This window comes from Eleutherodactylus coqui, chromosome 13 (assembly GCF_035609145.1).
Source record: "Eleutherodactylus coqui strain aEleCoq1 chromosome 13, aEleCoq1.hap1, whole genome shotgun sequence".
In the NCBI taxonomy this organism is placed as follows: Eukaryota; Metazoa; Chordata; class Amphibia; order Anura; family Eleutherodactylidae; genus Eleutherodactylus; species Eleutherodactylus coqui.
In genome coordinates this window covers 27672314-27689764 of record NC_089849.1, presented here as the reverse complement: position 1 = coordinate 27689764, position 17451 = coordinate 27672314, and the positions used below count along the sequence as shown (strand labels likewise).

At 44.5% G+C, this 17451-nt stretch overlaps 1 protein-coding gene across 3 annotated transcripts in view; it reads right to left on the bottom strand.

The window, feature by feature from the left end:
• TLK2 (tousled like kinase 2) overlaps positions 1-17451 on the bottom strand; it is a 51196-nt gene that overhangs the window by 21566 nt on the left and 12179 nt on the right. Inside the window, exons 2-6 of one of the 3 annotated variants that reach the window (XM_066587483.1) lie at positions 10964-11049; positions 8993-9064; positions 6772-6844; positions 5306-5349; positions 4893-4994 (exon numbers count right to left, since the gene is read on the bottom strand). In XM_066587483.1, the coding sequence (XP_066443580.1) occupies positions 4893-4994; positions 5306-5349; positions 6772-6844; positions 8993-9064; positions 10964-11044 (372 nt within the window). In that variant the 5' untranslated portion in view covers positions 11045-11049. The remainder of the gene's footprint in view (positions 1-4892; positions 4995-5305; positions 5350-6771; positions 6845-8992; positions 9065-10963; positions 11050-17451) is intronic. The other 2 variants (XM_066587484.1, XM_066587486.1) reach the window with 2 other exon arrangements.

The window sequence follows — 17451 nt, the reverse complement described above, 5'->3', positions numbered from 1 at the left end:
TTCTAAGGTGCTGACGGGAGACGAGAACGGGGAAAGGGCAGTGTGCCACTCCCTGATGAAATGTACGCTCTGTGGATTTGGAAGCCAGTTGCTATTAGATTAAAAGAAAAAAAGCGTGGAGACTTGACCCTTTAGAGAGCTGAGGCTCAAGCCCATATCCACACCTGACTGAAAGGGGGAAACCATTCAGGGAACAGAAAAAATGTTTGCTTCATCTGAAGAAAGACTTCCATACCTTAGGGTAGATGTCAGGGCAGGGTGGTTTCGTGGCCATGAGCATAGTCTGGACAACGGGGTCTGTGAACCCTAGTGATTTCAAGACCGTGGATTCAACAGCCATGTTGTCAAGCATAGTATGTAAATGTGGGTAAAGAGCTGGCCCCTGTCAAAGCTGAGTGGAAGGAGTTAGTGTGTTGACCATTAGGGACACGAGCTTGGCATAGAAGGTTGATGTGGCCAGTCTGGTGCTATGAGGATCAATGGGACAGCCTCCTCCTTGGCTTGAGAAGCTGTAGGGGGGTGCTGGTGGAAAGGCACATAGGAAGAACTGGCTCGATAGTAACGCTAAGGCATCCGTCACAAATGCTTGAAGATCGCGAGTGCGCGACACAGAGAGCGAGCTGACTGATGAGTTGTGGACCAATCTCCAGGGGTCTACCCTTTCCCTGCTAAGGAAGTCAGTCATCAAATTTTCCATACTCAGAATGTGGATGGCTGGGATGTGTGCCTTCGCCCAGCGGAAGATTTCAGCAGCATCTCTCATCACTGTTGCACTTTTTGTGCCACCCTAGTAGTCTATGTATGGAAAGGACATTACATTGTCCATTTGAACAGGGATTGGATGACTGGCCAGGATTTGGGACCAATGGGTAAGAGACAGGCTGATTGTTCGGAGTTCCAGTATATTGATGTGGATGGGACGATTCAGAGTTGGTCCCCTGTCCCTGAATTGTCAAGCTGCCAAAGATTCCCCTCAGCCTAAGAGATTAGCATCCACAGTTATTACTTTCCAACAAAGTGGGAGAAAGGACCTCCCTTAAGAGGTTGGGTGACGTTAGCCACCAAAGGAGGGTATGACGGGCCGACCGAGGTAGGATCAGGGGCCAATCCAGGGACTCACACAACCTGTTCAGCTGCACAGGATGGTTTGCTGTAGCGGGCGAGTGTGGAATTGTGCGTATGGGACTGCATCGAATGAGGCTACTATGAGTCCCAGCAACTGCATGCTCTGGCAGATGGACACAGGAGTACGTGAAGGCAGAAAGTGGCCGTGTTACTGCAGAAGCCTGTCCCTCTGAAGTGTACCTTCGCCTGAACTGTGTCGAAGAAAAGGAGAGTTGACATGATGGGGCCAAGTTGGAACTTAGACGATTGATGATCACCCTGAAATAGTACGAGTGGCCATGTCATGGAGAGGCTCTCTAACGCTGGCTCTGACGGACAGAGCCTTGATCAGTATAAGGGATTGGCACGATCCTGTGGGAATGGAGCATCCTTATAACAGCTGATACACCGTGTTTGTGAACACTAGAGGCTAGGCTGAACGCAATGCGATGAATTGGAAATGATTAGTGTGGACTGCAAACTAAAGAAAGTACTTTTGTAAACTGGGATGTGGTAGGCATCTTTGGTACCTATTGAGGATAGACATTTGCCTTGATCCATAGAAGCAACCACTACTCTGATGAATTCTAAATGAAAAGGACGTACCTTGACGTAGTGATTCAGGAGTTTCAGATCTAAGACAAAGGCTACTAAGGTGACCGAAACATTGCCTATTTATGTGGAGCAAATAAATTTCCTTTCCATGAGATGAGGAATCTTTTGCACTTCATTACTGCTCAGCTCATGTTACTATTTGTGGAGCCTTTGTGGATTACTGAAGTTCAATCTCTTGCTGAGTGTGCAAGACTACGTGCCTCCTCTTATTGGGTTTATTGGTAGTGCTGCTGACAAACACTGCTTTTCACACAGGCGAAAACATCCGTCATTTTTGGGAACATCAAAGAGTTTGGAGTAAAACCTGGTGAAATGTTCGTGAGAAGTAATGAAGACCTACGCCTTGGTCAAGTAAATCTTGAATAGCTCAAAATGTATCAAGAGCATCTGGCTGCGTCAGATGGTGAGAAATAAGCAAAAGAAAACCATTCTGGGGAACAGAACGAAAATCTATAGTGTACCTCAAAGACACGATCTCACGTACTGAAGAGTCTTGAAACATGAGCGAATCACATCCCTAAAAAGGAGACAGTTCCCCCCACCCTGAATGATATTGGTGGGGAACACCCCCCCCTCATGCAGAGGAGGATTTGGTAGTCTGTGGGTTTGAAGGATAGGCACATTTTGTGTTCCTGACATGCAGGCAATTGCCAGTAAATGGAAGGCTGTTTAAAGACCTTTGGGAGGTGATGCATGCGGACCGACACTTTAGCCACAATGTGCAACCTACTGCCATGGAAAGCACAGAGATACAAGTGAAGCGCCTGGCAGCATGGGTGGCCTCACAGAGGGGGGCATCAGACTGTCATGTAGTTTTGTCCAATCGGACATGGCTCTATTGACCCAAGTTGACGCAAAGGAAGGGAGAAAGGCTGACCCAGTCGCCTTGAAGGATTATTTGGAGAAGTATTCTAGCCGTCTATCGTGGTGGTCCTTAAAAGATGACGCATGAGTGAGGAATGTCTTATGCGAACGTCTTGGACATCGGAGAGAGAAGGAGTCTGTGGTGACAGAGGAATGTTTTTTTTGTTTTGTTTGTACACGAAGAGTCTCTAACTGCCTCTATGGAGAGTGTCTACCATGGTGTTGACTTTGAAAGACTGTTCCTCATCTAAGGAAGAGTCAGAACCTGCAGTTTCACCCTCAGAGTGGGAGCAGTCCCTACAGGAGATTGCGGAGTGGGCTGCTGTGAGCAGAGGCAAAGGAAGGAAGCATGTGAACATTGTTGTTTCTTGGTCCAGGCTGGAGATCTTGCCCAGTATCTCCACAATGGACATGGAGGCTTCTGCAAGGTCCGAACCCGTCAACTATAGGAAGTGTGCCCATTTGGGTTTAGAGCCCGTCAGGGGCATGGTGGTGGATATTCCTGGGACAGGTTCACTAGCTGGTCTGGGAGTCAAGCAGTTTTTTTTGCAAAGAGGCTCCTGTTGATCGCATAAGAATTTGGTGCGACAATGGGAGCAAGTATGCCAAAATGGCATTACTCTAATTACTGGGTCCCACCTTAGAATCTGACATTGTAGCTGTATGTGCAGAAAGAAATCTGCCTAACTACTAAGTGTGTGCAATGTGGTAGCAACAGGCTTAGGAGCTACATGAGGGTTAGGATAGCAAGGAGCTGCCTATGGCAGGTCTTAACTCAGACCAAAGAGGTCCCTCCTAAGCTGTGAAATAGGAAAAATGGCAGGACAAGAGACACAGGGAAAATGGAGGCTGATCGCCATAAGTCTTGGGAAATCGTGTAATGGTCCAATACAAGCACCTATGACCAGCGAGTGCATTCCCCATGCAAATGCAAAGGGAACACTTCTTTGCGAGCGAGGGCAGGCCAGAAGGGTAAGCAATTGGAGTGTGGGTGAGGCCGGAAGGCGACCAAAGGAGCGTGGGCACCACAAGTGGCACTGTGCCATCAAAGGTCGTCGCGTGGTCGGTTGAAAAAAACTGTTTGAATTCACCCATGCAGCAGGGCCCAAAGAAAGTCATCCACAAGAAAGAGGACGTTCTCTCTCCTCACCCACCCTAAATGGGTAACCACACAGGAGCCCCTCCCTTTGGGTCTACAAGAGAGCCGGTCACACCCAGGGTGGGAAGCCAATGGAGGGGACAGAGATAGGAGAAGATGATCAGGGGTGCTGGGGTAAGAAAACCTATGGGACATCATACATACCTTCTCAGAGGTAGGTGCATTATGCTGTGGAATCGATATCCTACCTGATTCTCCGCTATTTCTTGGCTCCCTGGGTGGGGGAGCCCAGGGACTTTGAGCAAGGGGGATCTTCGCTGGTGGGTCACAAGAAAATTAGGGCTTCTCTGTGCCCCCAGGCCTTTGGGAAGTAGGGAAGCAGCAGGGAAGATAGGACAACCCTAGTGTCCCTTCTCAGTAGGGTATTAGGGAGATTTTGTCACTTTATGAACCAAGTCCAAGGAGCTCCAGGATTTTGAAGATCTGCCTCCTATGGACACTAAGCTAAAATGGATTTAGCCGAGTCACTGCAGGAGGGGGTATAGCTGGTAGAAGGAGTCAAATCTTCCTTTGTTTAGTGTCCACCTCCTAGTGGTAGGAGCTATACCCAAGGTTCCTCAATGACACAGTAGAAAAACTATGCTTATGAGGTGCCCACACATTAAAACTGTCTGACTATATAGTGTGTACCGCAGTAACTTGACTCTGACAGCATAAGTTAGGGGAAAGAAGTTTCGGGCATACTGAATTTCAACATGCCAATGACAATTTGTTCCTGCTGAAGAGTAGCCATTGCTAGAGCTGACTGGCCATAGCTTATTGCCTTCTTCCCATTGAGACCACATACATGCTTGGTCAAGTAGAAGATGCATGAGTATAAGAGTGGAGAGGAATAGTTCTTAACAGAAAGGGTGGTTACACACACTGCTTTTTTGGAAACATACCATTGCAGTTTTTGATGCAGCTTTTTTTTTTAGGTTCAAGTCAGAAGCGGATTCCAAAGGAATGGAAAATGTAGGGGAAAAAAAGGAATTCTCTTTCCTGCTGGCTCAAAAATATGCATCAAATTCTGTAGCTGCGTTTTCCCAAGGAAGAAAAAATTAAAAAGCAGTATGTGAAGCAACCCTTAAATAATAATGGGGAAAAAACGCACCAAAAGCTGCACTTGAGAGCATACCCAAATTATAATTGACAAAAAAAAAAGATTTACCGGTAAGGGTAATGGGTTTGATAAGGAATGTTGCGGTGAGGATCTGGCAACCGGCGGAACGCTTCTGCCTGGACTTGTCCCCGGGCCACTTCCCCCAGCAAACTGCATTAAAATAAAGATAAAAAAAGCCTTAAAAATGAGCTTTAAACTACTTTACAGATTCCCATTTTATCTAGCCATTTGTGAAACAAAACTTCTTATGAAGGAAAAACCCGGATTTTATTTTTAAATGGTCCAAGTTTATCAAGAATTCATAACTTCTTGAAAAGTATCCAAATGCCTTAGCACCAATTCTGAGCAGAATTCTCTAATTTATAATATATTTAAATCACAAAAACAGGTGATTGGTTAGTATATTAGTGTCCACTCTACAGACTAAAAATATCACTTACAGTAAAGTGTGAACTTCTTACCTCAAAATAATCACTAATTTTATGTCCTCTAGGAGTGTTCTTCCCTAAAATAAAGATTTTTAAAAAGTTCAATTTAAGACAATACCAAAGTAACATTCTCTATTGCGGAATATAAAGAATAGAAAAGGCCCATCTGTACTTTTACAGGACTAAACTGTAGGAGGGCCAAATTAACAATATCTTATGGATCGTTTGTATTTAAATAGAATGTATTATACAAACAGACAAACCAGAGGTTTACCCTTGCTTTTCTATTACAACAATCCCTTCACAGGGCTGTCAGTTATGAAAAGCCATCCCTAAAGGGTCCCCCCAGGGTGCAAAACAACAAAGGAGCTGATATGCTCACCTCTTACCGCTCGTCCCCTGACAGAAGCTCCAGGTCTTTGCTGTTTATAAGCTGCAGTCAGCCTGTGACGTCCTGGAAACCTGCCGCTGCAGCCAATGACCGCGCTCAGTCATTGGCTGCAGCAGCTAGTTTGGAAATGACTCAGGCTGACTGCAATCTGTAAAGATGTCACTAGGGAGACCAGAGACTGCAGTGGGGTAGGAGCAGGGAGAGATAAGTATGAGCCATTTTGTTATTTTACATCATGAGGGACCCTTTAGGATGGCCTTTCATTAACTCTGACAACCCCTTTAATATACTTGTACTATAGTTTGTGCCAAAAAGGGGTTCAATCAGAGGAAAAACATTGAAAACGTTCCTAAAAGACTCCATTCTTGTGTGTTGCATGAACTACACAGAATTTTCATAGCATGTGAATAAAGTCTTAGCCCAACTTCCCCTCGAGTCAGTGGGAGCAATGTGACTAAAAGGCCACTTACATGGGACGATTATAGCGGAAAATTGGTTCAAAAGAACAGATCTACGTATATAATCGTTGCATCTAAATGCACAGCCATCGGGCACTATTCAGTTACAGTTCACTGGTTGCTTGCTTTCAACCAGCATGAAAATCATTGCTGAATCGCTAACTTCTCGCTCAGTGTTTCACACAGAATGTGATGTGCTGAACAAGAAGCCAGCCAAAATACAGCAGTGATCTGCTTGTCTAAACGCTCTACAAAAGTGCTTACAACCCAACGATGACATCAGCGCTCGTGGGGCATTATGCGAGTGCAAGTGAAAGGAAGTAAAGTTTCCTGCATCTATTCTTCCTGGCACAAATAGATCTCTACTCCACCAATAAATGAAGGAGATACTGTAATTAATGACTTTCAAAATAGCCTCTCTCCTTTACCATTAACAGAATATAAACAGCAGGAAGGTCTCCTGTATCCCGTTGATGGCACAGGAGACAACAGAAATATTGGCATAGAAACTTTGTAACTGTCCCGGTTGCAAACCTTCTGGTCCCTTTTTTTCAGACGTTCCTTATTGCATCTCTGTAAGAAGTCAGTTTAACAATAGGATGTCTTACATGAATGATAAAATACGATAAACCCAATGACCAAAACATTACCTTGGCTTGTTTCATATGGTTCTGCCTTCCTCTTGCGGTTCCTCTGGTCATTCTGTTTTTTCTCTGGAGTCTGCTAAAGAGAGACCTTTTAGAATGACACAGAAATATGCACTTCTGTCCTACTATATAAGGGGAAATCCTGTACTCGTGTTCAGGGTTACAAAAAAATGAGACTGTAGAAAAGTACAAAATATACATTTAAAGTAAGAGTGATTTATCGCTAAATTCAAATAGGTTAAAAAATGCTGTAAAATTTTTTTTTTTAAATTAAAAAAGGGAGGTCCTGCCATATTTACTACATACTTGTATTTCCCATTAAATAAATCTAAAGCATTTAGTAGAACTCCGTTTTGTGCTGTTCCTCAGTTATGCTACTTAGAAATTTATGAATAAATTGACAAATGGGAATATACTAAAAACAGGTCAGGAGAGCTGACGGACTCTCTTAAAGGAATTATTTGTGTAGTTTTCTGTAAAACCTTGCTCAGCCTGTAGCAAAAAAATAAAACACATACTCGCCCTTCCCCATTTCCCCGCCACTGCCGTCTTGCCAGCTCTCCAGTCCCTGCTGAACTTCACTTCCAGGAGGGAAGTGATGACAACCTAACACTTTAGCGCCGCAGCTATTCACCAGCTGAAGCGTGCTGGTGATTGGCTGCAGTGGTCACATGGCTTTTGTCGGGGACGTCATTGCCAGATCCCTGCACCTAGTAGTGAAGATCAGCGGGAAGGGGCTGGCAAATGAGGAAAAGCAGAGCATGTGTTCTATTATTTTACTACTGCAGGCTGAGCAAGGTTTTACAGAACACTATATCCCCAAATAACCCCTTTAAGTACAAAACAGGAAAAATGAGGATGCATCAAAGCAAAACTAGAAATTAAAACAATTATGCATCAAACAGGAATGTCATGCAACCACGTTTATGGTAATATAAAAAAAAACAACAACTTTTGAGTGGAGTAAGGCCGCCTGCAGACGGGCGGGTCGGATCCGGCGGCGAGAATTCTCGCTGCGGGACCCGACCCGAGCACCTGCAGCGAGGAGCGCGTACTCACCTGCGCCCGGCGGCCCCGGCTCTTTCATGTGCCGTCTGCTGGGCAGCCGGCGCATGCGCAGACCGGAGCCGGCGGCCAGGTGAGTGACGTTTCTGTGCGAGCCCCGCACAGAAATAGGACATGCCGCGGTTTGTTTGCCGCGCGACATTTCGCGCGGCCAAACCGCGGGCATCTGCATAGGAGTGCATATTGTAATGCACTCCTATGCAGGCTTTTAGTGGCGGAAATCCCGCGGGAAATCCCGCCCGTGTGCAGGCGGCCTAAAGGAGGGGGGGAAAAAAAACAAACAAAAAAAAACTTGTGGGGGTAAGCTTAAAAGATTGATCACATGTCCCTAAAACAATCAACTCGCAATCAAGATGTGACTGGTGGGAGTTCAATCTGATGGACCTTAAGACGGCTCAGCAAACATACAAGACTGATATTGTATCTTTACAGACTAGAGCACTACAGTAGCCCCATCTTCTGTATCATCAGAAGGGTTCTCGCATCTGGACTAGCAACTGAAACTAGTATGAGCAAGGGTGTGGCGGGGAACTTTCCAGATGAATTAGGTCCTTTTCAAACGTTCGACAGCTCACTCCATCCTGGGGTTCGGTTAGAAGGCCTCATTCACACAGGCTACAAAATCATCGCTATGTTTTGTAGACTGAAACCATGGGCTTCACATGCATGTGTTTTGTAGCGAGATTTTGTAGCCCGTGTAAACGAGGCCTTAATGCCAGAAAAACAACAGCATGTTGTGCTATTTTTTCCAATAAAATGACAGAAGTCCTGGATGGAACCTATTATAGTTAATGAGTTTCATTAGGGACCGCCATGTTTGCCATTTTGAGGGATCCAGCTTTTATTTTCATTTTACTTTGGTTCCATTATGAACAGAAATAAACAGGGCTCAAGACTAATTTTAGGATATCCCATTTTCTGCCAGATATTTATTTCGGTCAATTCCTTAAACTAGTACCAGTGGTGATCCCTACACGTAAAATGCTCTATCCACATATGTACGCAGTAAGTGCAAGGAGTACATATTTACACATGAATATTGCAAATATTAAAAACACAAACACCTAGAATAAGCAAATCCAACTGCTGTTCTAATGTGATGAACAAAGTGATTGTTACATATTTAAAAAAATAGAAAAAATTAGTTAACAGATCGTACCTCAAGTTCTTTGTCGCTCAGAGAACCCAGGCTACACAAACTTTGGTTAGAAGACTCACTATTCAACTGTCCCTAAAAAAAACAAAAACCAAACAAATCCTTGAATTAACACAAAATATTCTCTTGTAATGATATGGCAAATTCTACAATCAGTCTCTTATAAGGAGTTGTCCAGGCATCCCTTCCCATCCGATCTGACATCGGATGGGAAGCAACCATCCAACATCCTGTGAGAGTGTCTCGCACAGGTCTTATTACTTCGATTCGGACTCGCATACAATCCTTGCTGGGCGCCAGATGGTTGCATAAGCAGCTGTTTTGCCCAGCACGCAGCTGCATCTCTCCAAAACTCCTTTAATGATTACTAAGAAAATGTTGTAAGTAACTCTTATGCAATAACGAACCTTTACGTCAGGGTTATACTGTGACATTTGGCCGCATGAAAAACACGGTAAAGTTGCAACCTGAAAGCGTCCCTGTACAATTAAGGCCGGAGATGAATTTGTGATCATCACAAATTATCTGAACCAGTCATATTTTCTGCAATGGGCTGCCTGTGACTTTAGTTTTCATGTGGAAACAATGAGGTTTGGCTGAGATTTTGTTGCCATGCAGAATGGTCAAATGTCACAGTGTAGTCGAGGATCATCTTCCAGCAGGAGAAGCTTGTGATATTTAGTTGTTCATTAAGTGACAAGGTGCTTGATATAAACAGGCTTTCTTGCAAAACACAACTGGCTGCATGAAAAATTATACTGAAAACTTTATCATGAAAGAATGACAAGGACGGCACTTTTCTATCCAGTGTAAAAGACTTTACAGGTATGGAAACGATACAAGACTGAAACCAAAATGGTCTCCGTCTTGCATAGTGACTCCTACAGGCGGTTCACGTTCTGTCCCATGCAGTTTTCAGCATGGAAGAAGGAAGCCAGGACAGAACCTGCTCTGCTTTCACATAGATGTCTATTCCTCCACAATCTCCTTACTGAGAACACATGCACACCCAGCTAAGCGTTCATGTGCTCTCAAGTGGGGAGAGGAGGACACCGACAGACAGGTCTAGATGTAGTCTTAACTTCCATAGTGGGCATGTTAGAATCCAAGATGACCCTTCTTTCTGCCCCACATCTGCAGTCTGTGAAAGCTGACACCCCCATACACTTTCCATGGCTGACCAGTCTTGCCAAAAACGACCAACATTTATGTATATGGTCACCTCAAGGCATCCTTTCCCAGACTAGCTGCAATGCTAAGAATTCAGTCAGTATTCAATGCAGCAATAAGTCTAGGAGTATTTTTACATTCATGTGTCAAATATGCAGCAAGTTCTTTTCTGTGCCCTAAACCAATATTACTAGCATTCAATGGTGTCCGGAAAATAATATGCCGCCTCTTACTATCCCCCCCTTTTTTTGGCAGAAAGTTGAGAAAATGCAATTAAAAAAAAAAAGACTGACTGGTGCAGCTTTTGTAAACAGTTTAGACACAATAGAAAGGCAAGTCAATACAGTTGCTTAAAAGGCTAGTTCCATCTTATAACGTGATGGCATAGTGCTAGGATATGCCATCACTTTATGGTTGGTAAGAATCTGAACTCTGGGACCCCCACTGATCCAAAAAAATTAAGAGACTGGTAGCGCTGATTAAGCCCTGCGTCCATTTCACTAGTTTTCTCTACAGAACACCACTATCAGCCACCTGGCTGCATATGGAACTGCAGTTGATCCCATTCATTTGAATGGCACGGAGCTGCAGTTCTCCACAAAGTGAATGGCCGTGGCACCACTGTGCTGAGAAAACAGAGAAGTGGACTCAGTACTAAATACGCCCTGCAGCAACATTCTCTGGATCGGTGGAGGTTGCAGAGGTTAGACTCACACCAATTATAAAGTGATAGGAATATTCCTTTAAAGAAAGCCAAACAGATGACAATTTCAATTGCCCAAGTCCTAAAAGCAGGAAAATTACCTTTGCAACCCCAGCTCCGGTAAATCTCGCTTCTAATAATTCCTGGCGCCGAGGGTCCAGGCTATGCAACTCTTCCATCATTTCCACTGCAAATACAAAACAGAAAAAGATGAATCACTTTGTTGAAGGGTCATGGCAGAAGAGTCAATCAATGTCTAAATTATACAGCTATGCATACGGACTGAAATAAATCTTCAATTTAATCTTAGAGCTCTTGGGACCTACGGGCGTCTCTCCACACAACACCACACTGCCATATAAAAATATTACATTATAAAGTCAGTGGAATAAATAATTTATCATATGGTCTATGAAGATTTTCAATCATATAGTTCATAGTAAATTTAGAAGTGGTGAGTTAAACATCAAGTACATTTTTTCCCCTCGAGAAATCATGATTTGCCATGAAAGTACAGTTACTGGGAGTCCAACTACTGGGAACTACATGCTGAAATGCGAGAATGCATTCAAGATCAACATATAGTACTAGAACATAAATTTAGTCTCAATCACCATTGGGTGGTCAGCCATGAGCTGGGGATTGGATTGCAGACCACACCTAAGCCACCAATTAAAATTTAGCACAAATGAGTAAACAGGTTGTCTGCCCATTTTTGTCTGCCCTCTGGATAGGTCATCAGTAGTTGATGGCCAGGTTCCACCGCTCTGAATCCCCGTCCATCAGCTGAATGTCTGGCCCACTGTCCAGTGCAGCGAGTCGGACGAGGTCATCAGCGGTCAACTATGGCACTCCCTGCTTCTCTGCTGATCAGGACTGGGTGGAGCAGGAAGTGTTGTAGCAGCAAGGCATCGATTTGAATGGGAATGAACCCTGCGCCCAAACTCGCATCGCATATGTACAGCGTTGATTATATGCCCATAGAGAACAATGGGCTCTATCGTGCGTAATACAACATGCAATTTTTTTTGCGTGCGTATTATACGCAATGAATATTCATATGAGTGAATGGACCAATGAAAAATCAATGTACGTTCACTGACTCCATTCACCGCATATTACGCACGCGTAGTACGTAGTGAAATTGCGTGAGTGTGAGCCCGGCCTTAGGGGTTTCCTCCCACACTCCAAAAATATACAGCTAGGTGAATATAGATTGTGATCCCCAGTGAGAATAAAACTTTATATCAAGTGATTTAAAAGTGCTGTGTACTATGCATTCGCTATATAAATAAGTGTGATTATTATTAGCTTTCCATAGACCAGGAATGTCCAGTACATTTTAATTACAGAGCACACCTACATTCATTAAAAAGTGAATTTCTAATCAGGAGCTCAAAACGGATATGGAAGCCATTTTCTGCAGAACTTGCTGCTTAGCTATATGTCTTAAGGCCCATTTATGTAGCATAAACGATGGACGATGAGCAGATCGCTGATCGCTCAGTGTAAATAGCAGCGTTCAGTACTTAACGGCCGCTATGTTCAGTCAATGGAGAGGGGCGGGGGAGAGCGAGGAGAGAAATCTTCTCAATCCGCCCCGCTGTGATCCAGCGATACTAGCTCCCGTGCAGGTGCATGAGAGCTAGCATGTGCAGGGACGAGTGCCGGGCATCGCTTGCCCGACACTCGTCCCGTGTAAATGGGCCTTTAGCTCACGTCTATTAGAGCAGATCTATAATTGATCTACAGGGAGACTGAGGTAGTCTGGGACACCCCCCTGCCTATCATTCACTCAGGATGCTTTCCTATCCCTCGGCCGGTAGCTCGGCCTCTCCTGCCTAGCTGCTGTGCATACACACAATCCCACCAGAAGCCCAAGACAACGTAAATGCATTGAGAGTGACATTTTTTTGTTACAAGGACAGAATGATTATAATGTACAGATTACTGAACCACCAGTGAGGCTACATTTAGACAGGCGAGTGCAACATTGGTCAGAGAAACTCGAACTGATATCGCACTAAAAACGTACGATTTTTGCATTGCGAGTGTGATATATTTTGCGAGAAAAATACATTGCCTAACATGCGATTTTTACGTGTGCGAAAAATCGCATCATTTGAATAGGAAAATCTAAAAGTCGTACAGCACTCACATGTACATACGAGTTTGAATTTTTAACTCGCCCAATGAAATAATGGGAGAGTTTTCCGAGAAATCACAGACAAATTGCAGCATGTTCTCTCTTGTAGCATCGCTGAGAGGAAAAAAGAGAAAAATCATACAGGTAAAATACGCCCATTGCAAATAAAGGGTTTTATTTCTGTACAAGTTGTAGGCATCTCGCAAAGCACAAAACTCACACAAAAATATCAGCTGTGTAAATAGGGCCTAAGAAATTATGAGGAGACTGTCACCCATATATTGAAGCAAATGAGCAGAGAAGCTGAGATGGGTGGGGGTCGGCTGCTCCAATCCCCATCGATCGGCGAATGAGCGCCATGGCCTCTTCTCGGGCCAGCGATGTCATGTTCAAGTGAATGGGATTGAGCAGTTGTACCAGGACAAGCCACTATGAAAGGCACGGCACCATGCCTGGTATACCGTGAAAAGGCCATGGTGCTAACCCGAGCGCCAAGGCCTCTTCAACTAATCGATCAGCAGTTCACAAAGAAAAGGACCCCCCACTGATCTGATATTGAAGACCTTTGTGAAAATAGGGGGTCAAGGTGGGTGTTGCTTTAACAATTAATCCATTCAACTGCTCTGGAAAGCTGGGAGACAACTGCTGTGGGTCTAGTAATAACTACCATTAGTGCCGATACCAAGCAGGAGCAAACGTAAGTAACGTAGAGACAGTCAGCTCCTCATGCCAACTTTTCATGGTTTCATTTTGCGTGCGGAGAAGCTAAAATCTAAAGCGATCCAGTATTCTGAATAAAGACTGGAACAGATAGTCAGTGACCTGCTTCTCGTGGCCAAGGACACTTTAGCACTATGAATAATTCTAACTATTTTTAAGACTCTAATACTGGATTTAGCAATGGAAAACTTGAGTTTGGCAGCAGTTGTGCAGCAGACAAGGGCACTGGGGTAGAATTCCATCAATCTACTACTGTTACAAAGCAAATGATGCCCTCCAATGTCATAATGTACTTTGTTCCCTGGTAGGGAAATCACCCAAAGACTAGGATACAGAGATTCCCAGTTCAAGAGTCTTTGCCAAATTGCTACATCGCCTAAGCCTGTCATACAAAGCGGAGAATGTTTTGACTGTTCACATTTGCAGATTGTGTCACTCTTGACAGGCTAAATGGGGTGCTCGGTTTACGGTCAAAATGACATTGTTGAAATAACCGACTGATCCCATAAATCAATGGGGTTCATTGGTAGTCACCGCTGTCTGTCACGTGACAGATCCAGCGCATGGCGATTGTCAAGCAAATTGCAACGGTATACAATGGTGCGTCAACAAATGTATCCCAATGCACCAATTTCTTTAGCACGGATGAGCTATAAAGCTATAAGAGCAGATAAACCTTCCAACCCCATTGTGTCCAAGAGAAATAGAACAGCGAAACCGTTGGCAAAAGAATGCAAAAATTGTATCACTGAGCAGTATAAAACCATTGCCTGGTCAGATGAAACCAGATTTCTGCTGGACTGTGGCTACATGTCAGGATTTAGTACAAGCAGCATGAATCGATGACCCCTTCCTGTCAGCTGTTGAGAGCATTCAGTCCCTCCCTCTAACCTGTGGCAACTACAAGAAGCTTCCTGTCCACAGGGGCCGATATTGCTGTAGAACCATCTCATCACCTAGCAGAATCTAGAACATGAAGAATTGCTGCAGTTCTTAAGGCAAAAGGCGAACCAGTGTACTCTTCCAGAACATAGCTACACAAAAAAACAAGTGTCCAGATACAGGGTAGTGAGTGGAGACCTACAAAGCATTCCTTTTTTGCATGTACCCTGTTTCCCTGAAAATAAGACATAGCATGATTTTCCAGAATTTTTGAGGATGCAAAATGATTTTTCAGGCTTTTTGAAGATGCTTGAAATATAAGCCCTACTCCAAAATTAAGCCCTGCTAACAATTAAAAAAGTCAATTTAAATAGTGTCCAGGCAGCTATACATGTAAAAAAGTTAAACCTTTTTGAAAAAAAATTTAATATAAGACACTGTCTTATTTACGGGGAAACACGGTAGTAGCCAAAACTGGCATACCCTTAGAAGTAAGGCTGCCTGTCCACAGGCGTTGCAGTATCCCATGGCTGCCTGAAGATGTGAGAAGGGAAACTGGAACCACAAGCTGCTTTAATTAACATCATGGGGGACCCATTGAGATGCCCTCACTCTGACAACCCCTTTAAGGCCGCCTGCACACAGGCGTGTCGGATACCACATGCGGAATCCAACGCTGTGCCCGGCTGGTGACCCCTGTGTACCTGTCTGGTGTCTTCTATTCTGTTCTGCGGACATGCCGGCCAGTACATGTGCAGTACAGAATAGTTTGCGCTGTCGCTAGGTGATGACGTGCATCACGCGACCCTTTCACAATGATGATTGCAGAAGGGCTGCAAGACGGACAGCTTCCATTCACTTTAATGGAAGCCATCCGTGCAGAGCCCGCAAAAAATTGCAGCAAGCTACGATTTCTCCTCCATAAGCGCGCGGGGGGGAAATGCAATAGATTTCAATTCATTGACATGAAATCGTGTATTGCCATAGTATGTTATTTGTTGCGGAATCCGGAGGCGTACGCCGCAGTGCAAGTCTGCCGTGTGCAGCCGGCTTAAATGAATGCTGATTAGCTTACTGTATCAATCAGAAGTTGTTACGGGCAATTAATCTGCCAATGTAAAAGGCCTGGCACTTAGAGGGGGCTCCTCATTTATACCCTTCAGCAAGGTTGGAGTTTTTTCATTCTGTCTGATGTCTGTCTACATAACAGAGGTCAATGAGAAATGTATACGGGGTCCCTTTTCTCCAGTGGTGACACTACAGGGGCATTGAGCAGTTGATGTCAGGTAGCCCACCGGATCGCTGGGAGTCCCTGCATACAGATGCCCAGTGATGATCTTTATGAGAAGCCTTTCTAACAAAAAAAAAAGGTATTGTCCACCAACGCATACCATCAACATTCGATTATAACGGATATTCAGCCTAAATATCCAACGTGACACGTTATTTTTTCAGCTGTCAAGCAGTTAGACAAAGAACGAGAGCAATTAGCGGACGACGCTCAGAATGGCAGGTTTCAGTCGACGATTCTGTAATACAGGTACTGGCGGTAACGTACAGGGACTCCCACCAACAGCAAGGCCTTAAATGGTTGACCTCTTCCCCTCTGACTGTAAATCAATGCAGACAAAGCCTCCTTCTGCAAAGAGGAAACCACATGTAAAGAGGACATTTCATGTAGTTCAGGAGCCTCGGCCTCCGTGTTCCCTATTAGGAAGGTATTTTGACCGCTTCACACTCTGACCTCCCTCCCCCTATTTATTAAATGCCGCCTTTCTCTAGAAGCAGACACCATTTTACCTCGCATGCCACATACCTCCCAAAACTGCTGCTACCGCCGGGAGAGGAGGGGTTGGGGGAGATGGATTAAAACTACTGTTCAGATACAGGCTCGGAAATGTTAAACTTGCAATACTCATTCCAAGGCGATTTATTAACAAACAGCCATCATACAGACGAGCCCCACAGCGATGCCGTCACAAGGCGCCCGGATACTGCGCCCGTTTTACACCAACGTATCATCCTGCGATCACAGGATTAGGAAAATACGGAATGCCCTTACAAATTATATATTTCCAATTGTAATGAATCCGACTAAGCCATGCCGAGGCGACACCCAACTCTCTATAATAGAGCGATATTGTACCTTCAGCTGGCTACCTTCCCCCGTATAGCATGATAATGTTTGTGCTTATTGGAGAGATCCACGACTTTGAAATCACAGAAAAATCCAGTTGAGAAAAGAAAGTCACATGCAGATCACAGGGCCCCACAGCTCCGGGTTCTCCTGTGGACTGCGACAGTCATGCAGCTGGTCCTCGAATAGTCTGTGTGTATTCCTAATCTTATACACATACATTCACATGCCAAAAGTCATGGGACAGGAACTAATACCGGGTAGCCCTCTTGCTCGACGAAGTGCAGCAACTTGTCGTGGCATCAAATCCACAAGTAGACAGAAGAGGTCCTGACAGCCAGCCACAGCTTTTTGGCATTTGTAGGTGCAGGATATCCGGTGTGAATGGACCTCTCCGACATCCCATAAGTGCTTGATTAGGGCTCATTAGACAAAAGCGCAATGTTAAATGTCCACAGACTTCAGAAACGAAATATCTCATTATTCTAGCACCCACCATCATGCCTCACTGAAGCTCTGATAATTCGCGTCACCCTACCACGAGCATGCTGGCCACCACAACTTATACAAGTATGGGGGATTCTGAAGCCATCACCGAAGGTAGTACCACTTCATAATCAACATAGATTCTGCTATCTCATGACTTTTGGCCCGTCGGTGTACACATACACATTGACTATGCCCCACAAAGGAGATTCATCACC